Source organism: Atractosteus spatula, chromosome 5 (assembly GCF_055471065.1).
Source record: "Atractosteus spatula isolate fAtrSpa1 chromosome 5, fAtrSpa1.hap1, whole genome shotgun sequence".
In the NCBI taxonomy this organism is placed as follows: domain Eukaryota; kingdom Metazoa; phylum Chordata; class Actinopteri; order Semionotiformes; family Lepisosteidae; genus Atractosteus; species Atractosteus spatula.
The window spans coordinates 28615263-28629837 of record NC_142710.1 but is presented as its reverse complement, the minus strand read 5'-3'; the positions used below and the strand labels follow the sequence as shown (position 1 = coordinate 28629837).

The 14575-nt window shown below is 40.5% G+C and overlaps 1 protein-coding gene across 3 annotated transcripts; it reads right to left on the bottom strand.

The window, feature by feature from the left end:
• Positions 1 to 86: 86 nt before the first annotated feature.
• LOC148834862 (uncharacterized) lies at positions 87 to 14575 on the bottom strand. Of its 3 annotated transcripts, none has more exons than XM_088917696.1 (9): positions 14313 to 14575; positions 7341 to 7521; positions 6995 to 7111; positions 5978 to 6575; positions 5578 to 5751; positions 4963 to 5152; positions 4503 to 4576; positions 3608 to 3730; positions 87 to 3298 (listed from the first exon to the last, which is right to left on the bottom strand). In XM_088917696.1, exons 2-9 carry the CDS (start codon positions 7347 to 7349, stop codon positions 3192 to 3194), a joined length of 1392 nt encoding a protein of 463 aa, XP_088773822.1. In that variant the 5' UTR covers positions 7350 to 7521; positions 14313 to 14575; the 3' UTR covers positions 87 to 3191. The 3 variants fall into 3 exon arrangements, with proteins under 3 accessions (XP_088773822.1, XP_088773824.1, XP_088773823.1); XM_088917698.1 differs by having other exon boundaries at positions 87 to 3290; XM_088917697.1 differs by having other exon boundaries at positions 14548 to 14567.

The following is a 14575-nucleotide window of genomic DNA, read 5'->3' as shown; positions in this document are numbered from 1 at the left end:
GAAAGTTTTCAGTATTACACCACAGATGAGCTAAAGTCTTAAATGTACTGCATTATGTTTGCGAAATGGAAAAAAAAATCCCAGAGTTGTAAAAATATATTTATTAATACAGCAGCTGCTTATAAATATTAAAATATACATTATACAAGGTATACAGTACGCTCACAGAAAAAATATTAGGCTTCTATTTGCACGGCACTTTTTGTTTTTATAAATCAAAACGGGCACATACGTATGTTGACATCTGCCACATCAAAGTAAGGTTATGGATTTCACTGCTGAACAACACTGGATGTCTAGGAGACGTCCTAGTGGTTGGTTGCAGATTAATATAAAGCACTTTGTAAACTATTGCTGGAGTGGTGATATAAAGGTATAGTCAGTACCCCTCCTTCAGTGGATTGTTTTCCAGTCTCAGTATACAGCACAATGTTTTTTGAGATCTGTGAAACCACCTTTAACCCAAATGTCTTTTACATGTTTAAACTTGGAAAAAAAAACTTGAGACTTAAGTCCCTTATTTTTTTAACAGCATCCTGGCTTAGATGACATTCTGATTCCAAACTTCTCCAATATTCATGGAGAGCACATAACCTTAAAACAAATACTTACATATGTGATTGTGTCATGGTGGTATTGCAGTTTGGGAAACCAGTTGGCATAGCACAACTGAATTTGCAAAGTGAGGAATATTGCAAATGGTTTTCATTCTTTTTCCATAGGGAAACAGGCTGTTATTAGCGCTAGCCATACTGTAGATGTTTTTGGATGAGACTGGTAGTGTAGGTGTGCAAACGGGCTTAAAGCTAGAATAAAACTTTTAAGCACAGTTTACATACTAGGGGTGGGTGGACTATACACTTGACTGACCTTTAGCAAGCAGTGCAGAGTTTCCATTTTAGATACAAATGAAGATTGACATTTTCATTATAGGTGTACTTTAACGGAGACTGCAAACACTGGATTTTAATGCATGAAGCAGTGACACTAAGAATGGCTTGCTCATTTAAAGTGCAAATAGTAGTTACTCCCTCAAAATGGACAAGAAACTCACATTAGCAATTTTGCCATACTGATGGGAGAATTTTCAAGCTATTTTAGCAGTCAAATTAACCTTAAAGCAAAACACTTACCTCTGATAACATCATGCTAAAGGTTGTGATATCAGAAACAAGAGTTATAGAAAATAAGATATGTAACATAATGTGTTCTTTTCATTAAGGTGCATATTACTGGATACACAAAAGTTCACAGATTCATATCATGGTCCAAAATTCATTTTCCCCAACAGAGTTTGTCTTTCCTTTTATACATCATACATTAATATTGTCTATTGTCAGATTTAAACTCCATTCAGTCCTTTAACAGCTCAGCTATAGTGACATTACTTCAGTATTCAAAAAAGCGGAAATAAAAATAATAATTGATGTCAGGTTTCATTAACATTTCCATCTTGTTTGGTATGATTAGTATTTCAAAGAAATTGCTCAGTAGTACCGAGTTACTGAAAAGGGCATGCATTTATCCTTAGAAGAAATATTCTGAAACCAGCTGTGTAAAGTGTACAAACACCTGTGAGAGCTGTATGTTACAATGACATACGAAGCAGCTTAAAAGTTACAGTATAAGGAAAACAGGTGTTCATATGAATTTGGAATGATCTTTGTTTTTTTCTAAAAGAATCAAATTCGATAAATATAATACTGTTTTTATTACTTATTCACATTTGGTTTTAAGATCCAACATAAGAAATTATGAAAATACTTCATTTTTAGAGACCCCAAGACTCTATGCAAAGGAGCTGAGAACACGCACTGGGTAGTGAGGGTAGTGGGCAATAACAGCAGAGTGTTTGGTGCTTTGAGACTAGATGTCATATGTATATATACAATACAGTGTATAAATTAGCAGGTCCTTTTTTGTGAAGCATTTTAGTAGGATTTCTTCACCCAAGATAAACCTGCGTGGGATCTTTTCATATTTTCAAATGACTAGAATATATTCTGGAAATTCTTTCCATTGTAGTTTTATCAAAGGCACAGAAACATACTCTTAATGATGTATTACTTTCAGCACTTACACATGAGCCTGGATTCTAGAGAGATACCTAAATACTCAGGTTTCACATTAAAAACCAAATGAAGTGCAAATTAATCTTCAGGAAATAACTAAGGCGTAATCTCACAGCACTTTGATGCTGACCTTTTTATGGCACCTGCTTTGTGTGAATGTGGATACTCCATTTCATAGTGTAAGGACTGTAAATTATTTGGAATTCTGCTTGATTAGGATCTGTAAAATTGTTAGATAATACTGCTCTTACAAAATATTTTAAAGTGATGACATGTTGAACATTAGAAATTAGTCATTTAGATCATTGGAATTTTTTCAACATTTCTTTTCAACAGATTTGGATTAAAATCCAGCTTTTTAACTATATTTTACAATTGATGAAATTGTGCTAAATGTAGTGTTTGATGGAGTATTCTTGCTTTAATGTCTAAGCATGTCATCTGTACAGGTAATCCAGCCATTAATACTGAGCCTGTCAGGCCAACTCGACACCTCCAGGTTATTGACTCATAAGGATCCAGTAGTTCACATCTTAAACTCTGATCAATTACTCCCTTGTACACAAACTTCACATCTTCCTTAAAGTTAAAAGCAAACACATGTCATAATACATTTCTGCATCTTATTAAATAACCAGTCCTCACATTCTGTATTATCCTACAAAATTGTACATTGAGAAAGAAATTTAGTAGCATCTGAACTTCAGTAGCACCAATTTATCTGCATACAGCAATTCAACCGGGCTACAGACACTCACCTTGGTTCTAGCATCCTGTTCTTGTTTACTTCCTGTTGCACACACCACAAATTAAAAGCCCAAACTCATCACACACGTCTTGCAAGCAGTGAACACTGAGTTTCGAGGCACGATGGGATAGAAATGTTTAGATAGTGGGAGAAATGTACACACAAGAAACCTAGCAGCTAGCCCACAACAAACAGTGTCGGGAGAGCTAAAACAGCAATACCAAAGTCAATGAAACACAAACTGAAAGAAATCGGCACGAGACTTGAGACTGCTACCGTATGGAGTTTTCAGAACCAACACCACTCCTTCGCCCCGCCTCCTCTCAAGTCAGAAAGTGCAAACGCGTGGAGCAGAGAAGCAGGCTCAGGGGTCAGTCTGTGCAGCCCCCCCGCTGCGATGCTCCAGCCAGCTGTCCCGTCGCACTGTGCACCAGCATCCTCTCAACAAACTCTTTGGTCCGTCCTGCCACCTGTGGCCCTATCAAAACAACAGGGACGCATCTTAGTCGAGCTGTCCCTTGGTCACATGTCTGTGGCCCTTCATTTTTTTTTTATACACTTGACACCTCCCTGCACCAGCATGGAAATGGAAATGGAAAATACATCCCTAAATACCAACATGATTTATGTGTGCCCCTCTCTTTTTGAGCATGTTTGAAAGACACAAATGGCCTTACCAGGACCTTTTAAGAAGCTAATTCACAGTTTGAAAGTCAGACTACTTGTTTACACTGTGTTTCTGTTGTCCGAGATTCATACCCAAGGCATATCCGACTGCGAGTCATACCTGTGGATTCTTTCAGTATTTCCTCCAGCTTTTCAGTCATCCCCATCCCATCTGCGCCATCGCTGTTTTCCACTCTTTGTCTTATCACCTCCTTGATACGCAGCAGTGCCGCCAGCAGGCTGTCTGCAGAGATCAACAGCAGCAGTAGACCTACTGACTCAATCTTCTCTGGGAAATGGCACACTCGCGTCACATGGGCCATCACAGCCTTCTGAGCCCAGAGCAAAACTGCAGGACCATCGCTTAGCAGCCAGGGGGATCCTGGATATAACACACTCAGAAGCATTCTGTTACTGACTCGAGAAAGCCAATAGGAAACTGGGCTCAGCATGCACAAAGAGCTTTGCTCTACTGCAGGTGACAGGCCTTAATTTTTAAGTTTTCATCATGTCAAGTTAACCATCCTCATTATATACTCATATTTACCAGCTGGGTTTGGAGCTACAGTGTTGTCTACACACAAAGCGAATGAGGAGGTGCCCACAAGCTTCTCCAATGAAGCCCATGCTTCAAGGAGTGAATTTTTTTCATGGTACTAATTCGACAGCGAACTGCCTGCACCCAGGAAGTCACAGAGAGTGGTACTCTATGAAAGCCCTGGTCAGCTAACACCAACCGTACTCCCCCTGTGCCGAGCCAGTTGTGCACAGCTGCAGGGGAATGCTGGTCACAGTCAGCTACTGACATGACTCAGGCTTGAATTTGTGACACCTGGACGATTGTGCTTAACCTTTCTTCAAGACGCCCTTTTAAGGGTTAACAAATATGCAAACTTAAATTATGAGCTAAAGAAGTCAATTTTAAAGGGAAAAGAGAGGAGTACGTAATCGCTACAAGCCAAGCACACCAGTACATTAGTCCACTATTATTCTTTCTGACTTGATAAAACACTTACCATACTCCTGGCTCAGCCCCCACAGCTTGATCTTGTTAGCTTCATGCTGTGCTTTCTTCTTTAAACGGCACGCCCTAAGACCACAGGAAAGGGAAACAGCTGAGACAAATTCATTCCTTCCGTCTGTCAAATTCAAATTACCTTTTTACACCCTCATTGTATCACGCATCCTTCTTTACTTTCACTCCCTCTAATCCTCATTATTCTGTGGATTTCCAGTATTCCATCACCTCTACCTGTTCTTCCAAGTTCACTTCCTATTTTTCTAGGTATACTGGTCTCAAATCCTTGTTTTTATGTTACATCTCCATCTCTCTCTTTTTACTTCCTTAATTTAATTTTTTTCTGGTAGTGCTCCTTCTATGTTTGGAGAACATGTTATTTGAAGATATTATCCCTCGACCTGTACTACAGTCCACTTGGGAGATCTCTCCCTGGCCTCCGTGTCTGTCCCTGTTACCTGGAGGCCAGCTTATTCTTCTCTTTGCGGGAACGGGCCCTGGCTGTCACAGGCAGGTCATTGACAGGCCGGATGTCCTCAATGGCTCTGTTCAGGTTGTGCAGTTGCTCTCCAATGCTGCACAATTTCTGTGGGTTAGGCGTCAGATCACTCGCATCGGTCTTACGAGCTTTTCGCAGACCCTTCCTTCCTGAAATGGGTTTTAAATACAATAAACAGACCTGCTGGATGAGGGGAAAAGATCAGGGCTCATTTCTCAACCTATAAACTAAGAATACCACTCTGGAAACCTTTGGCTTTTTTCAGCTCTTTTTTACAAAGACTGTAATTAGAGTCAGAATGTTTATATTTTCATGTAAAGTGCCTTTCTGACAGTTTCTACAAAAAACACTTTGAAGTCGCCCAAATCTTCGATTAATCCTGCTTACAGGGTTGGGCACATTCAGTATTCTTCAGTAGATTTCTTGTACAAATATGTATAAACCAATTAACACCTTGAGAGACAGGAAAGGTTTTATTAAATAGACACGGAAGCCTCACTGATTGTGATAAGCAGTTAACGAGGATTGTTACAGTATTAAGAACATTCCTGCGGTGCTGGTAGTGCTCTCTCACCAGAGGCTAAGGCTCCCTCTCTCTGGTACAGCGTGCTGGGCAGGGTGCTGGAATTCCAGGAAGCGAAGGGCTCTCTTTGCTGTCTCTTATTCGCCGTCTCGTGCCCATGGCTGTACTCCCAAAAGCACCTGCGCTTCAGCGGTCTTTCAGCAAGGCTGCCGTCAAGGTCAGTGTCTGGAAACGGTAAAATCAAAGCATTAACATCAGATAACACAGCAAACACAGAGCTGGGAACCAAAACAGAGCATACAGACACATGTGTAAATCAAAACAGAAGTAAGTATATTTTAAATCCTAAGCATTTTAGTTTAAGAACATTATCTGGGGAAAAAATGAGTTTTTAATGCTGCATACTGATGCATAAAGTAAAGAATGCGCTCTGTGGGACAGCAGAACTCACCAGACTCACTTCCGGAGGAGCTAGACTCTTCCTGCTCCCCGATCTCCTCCTCTTCCTCTCCATCCTCCTCCTCGTCTCCCGCCTCAGTGTCCGAGCCTTGGCTGAAGTCCGAATCCTGGTGTGCCTGTAGGGAATAGTTGTGCTCCTCGCTGCAGTGCTCGGAAATGGATAGTGGCAACGCAGTGGATTCCAGCCCCTGGCCTGTCTGCTTCCCTGCTGTGCTCCGATGTCCTGGCAGCTCCGGTTCTGCCTCTTCTTTCAGTTCCTCCCCAGCCACTTTCATTTTGCCAGTCGGGTGCCGAGCAGGATGGCCTTGTCCTTGCTGGCTCCCTGAGCTCAAGGCCTGCTCTGTTGACTCCTCTCTTCCTCTGATGTCATTCTTCCCGTCCGCCAGCACTCCCTCAATACTTCCTAGCTCTGCCTCCAGGCCGGCTTTGGTGCAGCAGGTAATGTCATCTAAAGCGGAGACATCCCAGCGTTCTGGGTGCAGCTCCTCACCAAACCCATCATCCACAAGGTCACTGAGGAGTTCGAATGGCCGTTTCCGGGGCATGGCGGGGAACCCCAACATCAGAACCACATGTTCAGGGCACTCCAGCTAGGGAAATAGGCAGATAAAGTACGAGCTTTTCAATTAAATGTGACTCAGTCTTAGTGAGATGATATTATCATCAGATGAGATGATAAAGTCTATATTAATGTTGCCTCTCTAATATAGTACCAACAACACCAGAATGTGTATGCCTAACTGTTCTTGATGAATTCAATCAACTGCACCAATTAAATGAATTGCAAGAGGGTTTTTCATAAAGACTTCAAAAGGCAAAATACAGTGACAGTTCGTTAAGCAAATAGACTGAAGAATTTTCTTAAATGTCTTTAATTCTTTAAGTTTTACTTCTTTATAACAGATGTAAGTATTCGGCATTTTTAATTCAAGTAGCAGGAGGTGTGCAGTGTGTAACAAATATGTGTATTGCCTAGAGAAGGTCTGGGCAGTACAATACGAGTGCTCACCTGCCCATGCTCTATCTTCCTACCCAGGAGCGAGGCTGCTAAGTGATCAGAAGTTAGATGGCATCTGTGGGTCCCGTATGCCTCACCAAATGCAGGTTCCATTCCATTAGTGCCTGGCTACAAAGACAGAGGATCTAAATCTTCATCACTCGAAATGATGAATGTTCACTAAGTGTGGATTTTAGGCATCTTAGGTACTTGTGAAAAATGGTTACTGCTGTCATGTACAATAAAAAAAATCACAACTATTCAAACAGGTTAAAAAAAAAGGCAAATTAGATTTCCTTCAGGAGTATTATCGAGTTGGTTCTGTGGCTGCAGGCCAGACAGATTCGTCGGGTCCTACCTGTGGCATGTCCTTTAATGTTCAGAGACCCTTGTTCCTGCCCAGCCGGGCACTGCCAGGTTGTCACAGGACAAGCTCGACAAGGGCAACACCGGTGATGGCTCTAGACATCAGAATGTCAAGGGCGGGAAATCAGGGGGGTCGAGTTGTCCCTCACATCACACGTCACATTTCACCAGTGCTACCAAAAAAGAAATGTGCATTGTAAGTTCATTTTAATGATCTCTTTAATGCTAAGCTACACAGGACAAGGAAAGATTTCAAGTGTAGTAAATAGTGTTGATGTAAATTCTGCAGTGAAGTGGCTGAATTATTCATAATAGCTTGTTTATATTCCACATTGTTACACACATGAATTTGAAAGTGGATCTATCTGTTTGCAGACTGCATCCTTGTCCCAGATCCCCAAAATAGCTGCCTAATCACTTGTTTCCCTGTGTCATAGAGTCTGGGCAAAATAACCTAAATCTACAGGGTGGTAATGATTACGCATGAGACAGACAGAGGAGGTAGTCAGGAGAAATTGGCAAAAAAGAATTAGAATGTTCACACCACAGCTTCCCAATTCTGTATAAAGGGTTTATGCTGATGGGTTGAGAGACATTTTAGGTTAGGACACTCAGAATTAAATGAACTGTTACAGTACTTCATTGTGACAGTTTAACACAACTACAGGCAGGAATGAAGTAACTGGAAGTCTTTATCATTAGAAAGGAAAGCAGGTATCTACAAATCATTCCATAAAAACAGCTCTGGGCAATGTGGGAAGAGAAAATGTACAGAAAATTATTTCTCTTGGTATATTCCCAGGCTTTTATTTACTATTTTTGATACAATGGACACAACTTAACCGAGTGTCACCTTATCTCAAAGTGATACATTTCTGCTCTGAAGGTCAAGTTCTTAACCTTACTGAAATGTTCAGTCTGCAATACACAGAATGTGTTAAAAACAAAAACTTCGCCTGAAAGGAGAAGAAACATTCCTTGGTTTTTATCATGGGAACTTCAGTGCTGTGGCACAGAACGCAGCACATATGGGAATTCAGATCAGAAAGTGTTTGACAAAGATGTTTTAAGTGATCATGCTGAAAGAAAGATTGACAACACACATCAAAATAAGCTGCTATTCCATCCCTAATTTGGGTGAGGAACATAAAGTTGCAAACGTGAGGAGACTAGTTGGCCCATACTGTTTGTTGAGTAAAAGTGTCCAAAAATGGCTGGACAAGATAATAAAATCTTGTCCAGCCATTTTTGTTCACTTTGTGGTCTGCAGTGTAATAAGCGGCATATAGACCATTCAGTGCTTGACATGCAAGAAAGAGGCCAGTGCAATGGACACAGGACAGGAATTAGATACTCATGCAGAGTTCTTTTAGTTGACCGGCGAGTCAAGTCACAAGTCTTTTAGTTCACCCACAAGACTGGACATTCTATCACCCTCTACGAAACCACCACAGTAAGTAAGGTGTTACAGCAGTCTAAGCTTGAGGAAATTAAAAAAATAACCTTGAGAAATAATAAATAAAATAAAGGCATGTGTCAATATTCCAGCATCAGACAGAGCAAGCGCCTGAACCAAGCAAGCGAACAATGCCTTCCTTGTGACATTCTCAACGTGAGCTTCAAATGAAAACGTGGGGTCAGGAAGAGCACAAAGGTTTCCAGCTTCTGTCACAATACTTTCAACATGGAAGTCATTAGTGTTAGAGGACTTGAACTGAGACTCTGCAGGGTGAATGTAATGTAAACTGAGAAAAACAAAAATAAATACAGGATGTAAGTAAGCTGTGACTTGATGTTGGGAGCCTGCGAGAATGACCTCAGTCTTATCACTGTTTAGCCTAAGAACGTTTTGTTGCATCTGTGATATTAAGATACTGCATCTCTATCAGGCAGACACCTGTAAAGAAACTGCAGTAGTTGTACAAGTCATTCCTGATTTACAAGATGTTAAATAGTTGTACTTTGTAAAAGGCGAAGGAAGACTATTGTTAGTACCTGGTGAAGGGTGTGGAAATGCAGCAGTCGTGCGCCCAAGATGCATCTGGATCATATCATTACGTTTCAAATGATTACAAGTAAAAAATATTTTTTCCTTACTTAGGTCCTTAGCTGATTATAAATAGTAGATTTAGTCTTTTTTATGGAATGTTAAGACTGAACATTTTGTTTTCCCTTTCATCTAAAAGACCAAGCGTTTGTTCATGATTTCTTTGCATTGAATTTAAGACTTTTTCCACACAGCGTTTGTTTACAGTTTTATTTATTTTAGATCCGATACTATATAAACATAAGCGACATACCAAGACAACAAAACATTTTTTTTGAGTAGGAACAAGTAAAGGTTTATTCCATGCTGAAAAGAGAAAAAGGAAACAACGTTTTGGCTGTGGAGCCTTCTCTGGGTGTGAGCTGTTCGTCACCCAAGTGATGCTATTTCTCTTTGGGCTCAACTGGCATGCGCAGTGGTTATGGTCTTGAGCACCTCATCAAGTTGCCCTTGATTTAAGCAAACACTAATTTGTCCTAAATTAAGAGGTGGCATATATTACTGAAGAACATTAAATCAAAAGTCCAGAAGGAGGAAAATATTTAGTGATCCAGAGTCAGAAGCCATGATCAAATCATTATCTAAACAAGGGCTTTTTCAGTAGTTTGTGTCAGCCTAAACCCAGATGGAAAAAGCTCAAAGAGCTCATTAGAGGCAAGAGGACACTGGAATTGAGCTGTCACCACCCATTTCAGAGATCTTGTAAGAAAATAATAATTGAAAATAGGTCTGGAGTGGTTATGCATTTGAAGGTCCAGGCCAGGATTATTTCACGGTTGCAATACCAACAGACTTTAGGTTTACAGATACAAGTCCAGATTTCAGGGCATCGTTGGCGATATTAGTAATGAATGGACAGACAACAGAGAAACCAGATATTAGTGGCTGACCAGGAATAGAGTTCAAAGCCCAGGTAATAGGTCTTATTTTAGCCACCAACTCAGTCACATAAATAGCATCAACAGCAGTAAAATGGGAGAAGCTTAAACCTTTGAATGCAGGAAAGGGCATAGTTGTCATGACGGCAGGAGGTGAGGTCAGCATCTAGTTATTAATATTATATACGCTGTTGTGAAAGAACTGAATCAGTGTGTTACACTGCTCACACAGTGTGGAAGGAGGTGTATTAACTCGTTCATTTTACAGATGCTGGACAAAAGGACGGTAGGATTATTGTGACCCCCCTCAATGAGACTGGAACAGAACAAGGCTCTGGCTGCTTTATGGGCATCCCTGAAAGCCAGGGCCGGAAGTTGAACAGTCAACCACACCCTCTTCGTGAAAGCTCAAGACATCATCCTGCTGCTTTTATAGAGAGGAGTTTTTTTGTGTATTGGGGAAAAGAACAATCAAACGAAACTAGCTGACATTTCATAGGAGTCAGTCAGTCTCGGAGAACTAGAATCCTGAAACAAAACAGACTGAGCTACATACAGTAACTGGAGATTTTGTGAGCTCTTTTGCTCAACTTGCTGAATTCACCAAATTCATTCTATAGAAGGTCAGAGTGCGTTTACTATTAATAGGAGGTCGAAGTCTTAAAAGGCTCAGCGAGACAGACTTGTGGTCAGAAAAGCCCCATTCAAATTCTTGTAGGCTGGAAATGTCCACACCACAAGAATTCACCAAATCTAATGCATGGCCACAGTTATGTGCTGGGAAACTGTCATGCAGAATAAAACCACAACAATCCACAGTTTCTAAGAACCTGGCAGTAGCCAAGCAATCAGGAGGATCCACATAAGCACAGACGTTGCCTAGAAGTAAAAAAAGAACAAAACTTACTTGAGCTGGACAAAGCAGAGCTAGTAGTTCTGGAATCCTAGTTAGAAATTCTGCAGTAGGTTTAGGAGAACAGAAACTCAGAAAACAGAGGCCGAAATACCTTTGTATCAGAGTCCAAGCTTTTCAAAGATGTCACTCTGCACTGGATCTACATTAACAACACTATCTGAGCCAGAGACGACCAACCCTGGTTCTAGAGTCCTATAAGTCACCCTTAATCCCCTGGTGTGTGGTAAAGGCATGCAACATTTAGTAAGCAACTCGGGAATGGTCAGTGGCTATTGTTAAGAGCTGCAGGGGTTTGGGATTTACATTTCCAATGACCTCCAGACTACCGTACGTCAGTGATCAAAACACTCAGAAACTGAGGATTTAAGAGTTTCTCCTTGGGTCATGTATGGCTGGCCATATGAATCTGACTTTACATAAAACCATATGAAATTTTCAACTTTTTTCTTAGAAAGTTAGTGGTAGATGTGTAAAGTAGTGTGGTAAGTTCCTTCTGCAGATGAACAGCACTTTGTTCTTGCACACATGCAACCTCATCCAAGGTTTGCAGATACATTTTATTTTGTGTTTATGGAATAGTACAGTGTAGGATAACAAATGTACATTTATTTATATATACATACATTTATAAATCCCTTCATAGGTAATTATTTCTCCAGTGTTTCATTTATTGTTTTATATACATTTTTAAATCATCTTTGATATTTAGTTTTATAACTTCTTTATTTAGATTGTAAATATCCATCCATCCATTTTGTAACTGCTTCATCCAGTTCAGGGTCAGAGGGAAGCCAGAGCCCATCCTGGCAAGCGACAGGAGCAAAGCAGGATACACCCTGGAGGCGACGCCAGCCCATCACAGGACACACAGACACGCACACACGCACACCAGGGCTAGTTATCCCAGAAGCCAACTCACCTACCAGTGTGTTTTTGGACAGTGGAGGGAAACTTGAGCACCTGGAGGAAACCCACGCAAACAGGGGGAGAACATACAAACTCCACACAGACAGCACTCTAGGTCCAGGATGAATCCAGGGCCCCAGTGCTGCGAGACAGCAATGCTAACCACCGTGCCACTCTGCCAACCACTTATAAATACAAATGATCATTCTCTAGACATGTTAATGCAACAGTTAAAAAAAGGGTTGTTTCAGATCCTTCCAACCAAATAATCAGGTTACATAAAGACGGAACAGAAACCTCACATAAGTGTTCCTGCTGGATTGTTGGTCAATAATTAACTGACCAACTAAGAGCTGGCTGAAGCCTTAAAGCTTTGTTATTTGATTATCATGAGGATTGCATGTTAAAAAATCGTAACACTGGTAGAGATCGTTAACAAAGAGGCTCAGAAATGCGGAGCATGCTGCAGTTTGGGGAAGATAAAGCAGATAGGCATGATCCAATACGATGGCCCTGGAGTGAATGCTGAGGCACTACCCATAATTCTTCATGTAAAAAAAAAACAATAATTTCCTATTCTCTCATAAATGAATGCCCGAATTCCGGTTTTAGTTTTGGATTGCGACATCATGTCCTTCGTTCAATGTGGTAAAATAGTCTCCTTGGTTAACTTTTTCTGCATCCTTTAGAATTTCAAATATTATCAAACTCATCACAATCTGCTTTGCTCTAGGAAGAAGAGAATTGGCTTCTTTAACCTGTCCATATACAGTATGACAATAAACCCCTGAGCCCCCAGAATTACACCTGCTGCTCTGGGTTGCACTCTCTTAAGGCTATAACATATTTTGTGGTGTGATGACTAAAACACAATATTCCAAATGAGGGCTTACAAGTACATTGCAAAGCCTAAGAATAAACTCCCCAGAATTAATTTCCACACTTTGTTATAGTTCTGTTTGCTTTTTTATTACATCGTCTTGAAGAGGACATGGATTCTACATAAACAACCTACTGTAACTTCTTTTCATGCATTTATGCACTTAGCTCACACTAAGCCATGAACTATGTGTTGTGTCCCAACTTCCTGCATGGATCACTTTAGATTACAAAACATTGAATTTAATTTGTCAAGTGTCAGCCCAATGACAGATAGTCTGCCATTGTACATTGCTGTTTTTTTTGTTGTTGTTGCATTTAAGGTTGTATTGTGTTTGTATGTCCCAATGGTTGAGGTGGTGTTTGCTTTCTCTATGCACTACAGAGAACGAGAAAGAGAGGTAGCTTCTACTTATTCAAACACCGGCAAATATCACGTCACCATTTATCCAGTTAACTGGGAGGCTTTGCGCATCTTCCTTGTAACTATAGAAACCCGCTCACACCTTTTATCTAACATAAAAATGAAACACACACCGAACGGAAATAACAGAACACCTAATCTTAAAGCAACATCACTAATAATAAAACAACATTGCAGCTCAGCGCTTCTTTGACGCACTAAAGAAACACACAAAAGAGACAGCGCCTTTATTATTATTATATAATAAAACAGAATAAAAGACAGAATTATCCTCAGTAAAAGTTTAGATTTGATCTGTTGTGACCAATGCGAGTGTGTACTGTGCATCTCTGAATTTAAACAAAACTAGATCACTGTTCCAGTGTTCTCCCTAGGTTTCGTGTCTGGGTTGCTAAAATATTTCTAACCTTACAGCATCCTTTCCACAATTGTTGACGTGCAATATGCAAACCAGAATGCTTAATTCCTTAAGAAACTGGACCATGCTAGAACTGAAATGTCACTAAAAGTTATTTTTAAAGGGAAGAATAATGCTGTCATCAAAACATTTACGCGTTCAGTAACAGAATAAGTTCTTAGGTCATGCGTTCCATACCCTCGAGCTATACAAGCAGGAAAAGAAACCGTCTGTTCCAGCTGTGAGTGATGTCCACGATTTGGAGCCGACAGACTGGTCATTTCTAAAAATCCGGCCGCGACAGGAAGCCGTTATATAGAGCTATTTGTATTGCCCAGGCTACTGTTTCTCTGTATGATCCGCTCTGTATCGTTCAGCACTTAATATATATGCTCCCATAAAAAATACTATGAGTAGAGTAGGAAAGAGACCCCTGCTCCCATATTTCCCCCCACCTGTCTTTAAACTGAGACAGAAGGAAAGAACTTACATTTTGGTTTAACAAAGTAGCACTCACCTTTGATTTGCAAGTTCTTCTTCGCCACTTATTATTCGTGCAGCGTTTAACTTGGTTAATGATGATGAAAAAAAAACTGCTGGCTGAAACTTCTCCAAATTAATAAGCTTCGAGAGTAGTTTGATTCCCTTTTAAAGACTATTCCAGGCAGAATAACGCAGTACATACGCATATACTAATGGACAAAATAAACCTCGACAGCTGCTTAATTCCAAATAATTCGTTTGATAAGAACCTTTTAAAGGAAGCCGATAGCCTGCTCT

Coding starts and splice junctions, on each gene's coding strand:
- LOC148834862 (XM_088917696.1), bottom strand. Junction 5,752..5,977: donor CTCCTCCGGAAGTGAGTCTG/GTGAGTTCTGCT, acceptor TACCGTTTCCAG/ACACTGACCTTGACGGCAGC. Junction 4,577..4,962: donor AAGAATAAGCTGGCCTCCAG/GTAACAGGGACA, acceptor CTGTGGTCTTAG/GGCGTGCCGTTTAAAGAAGA.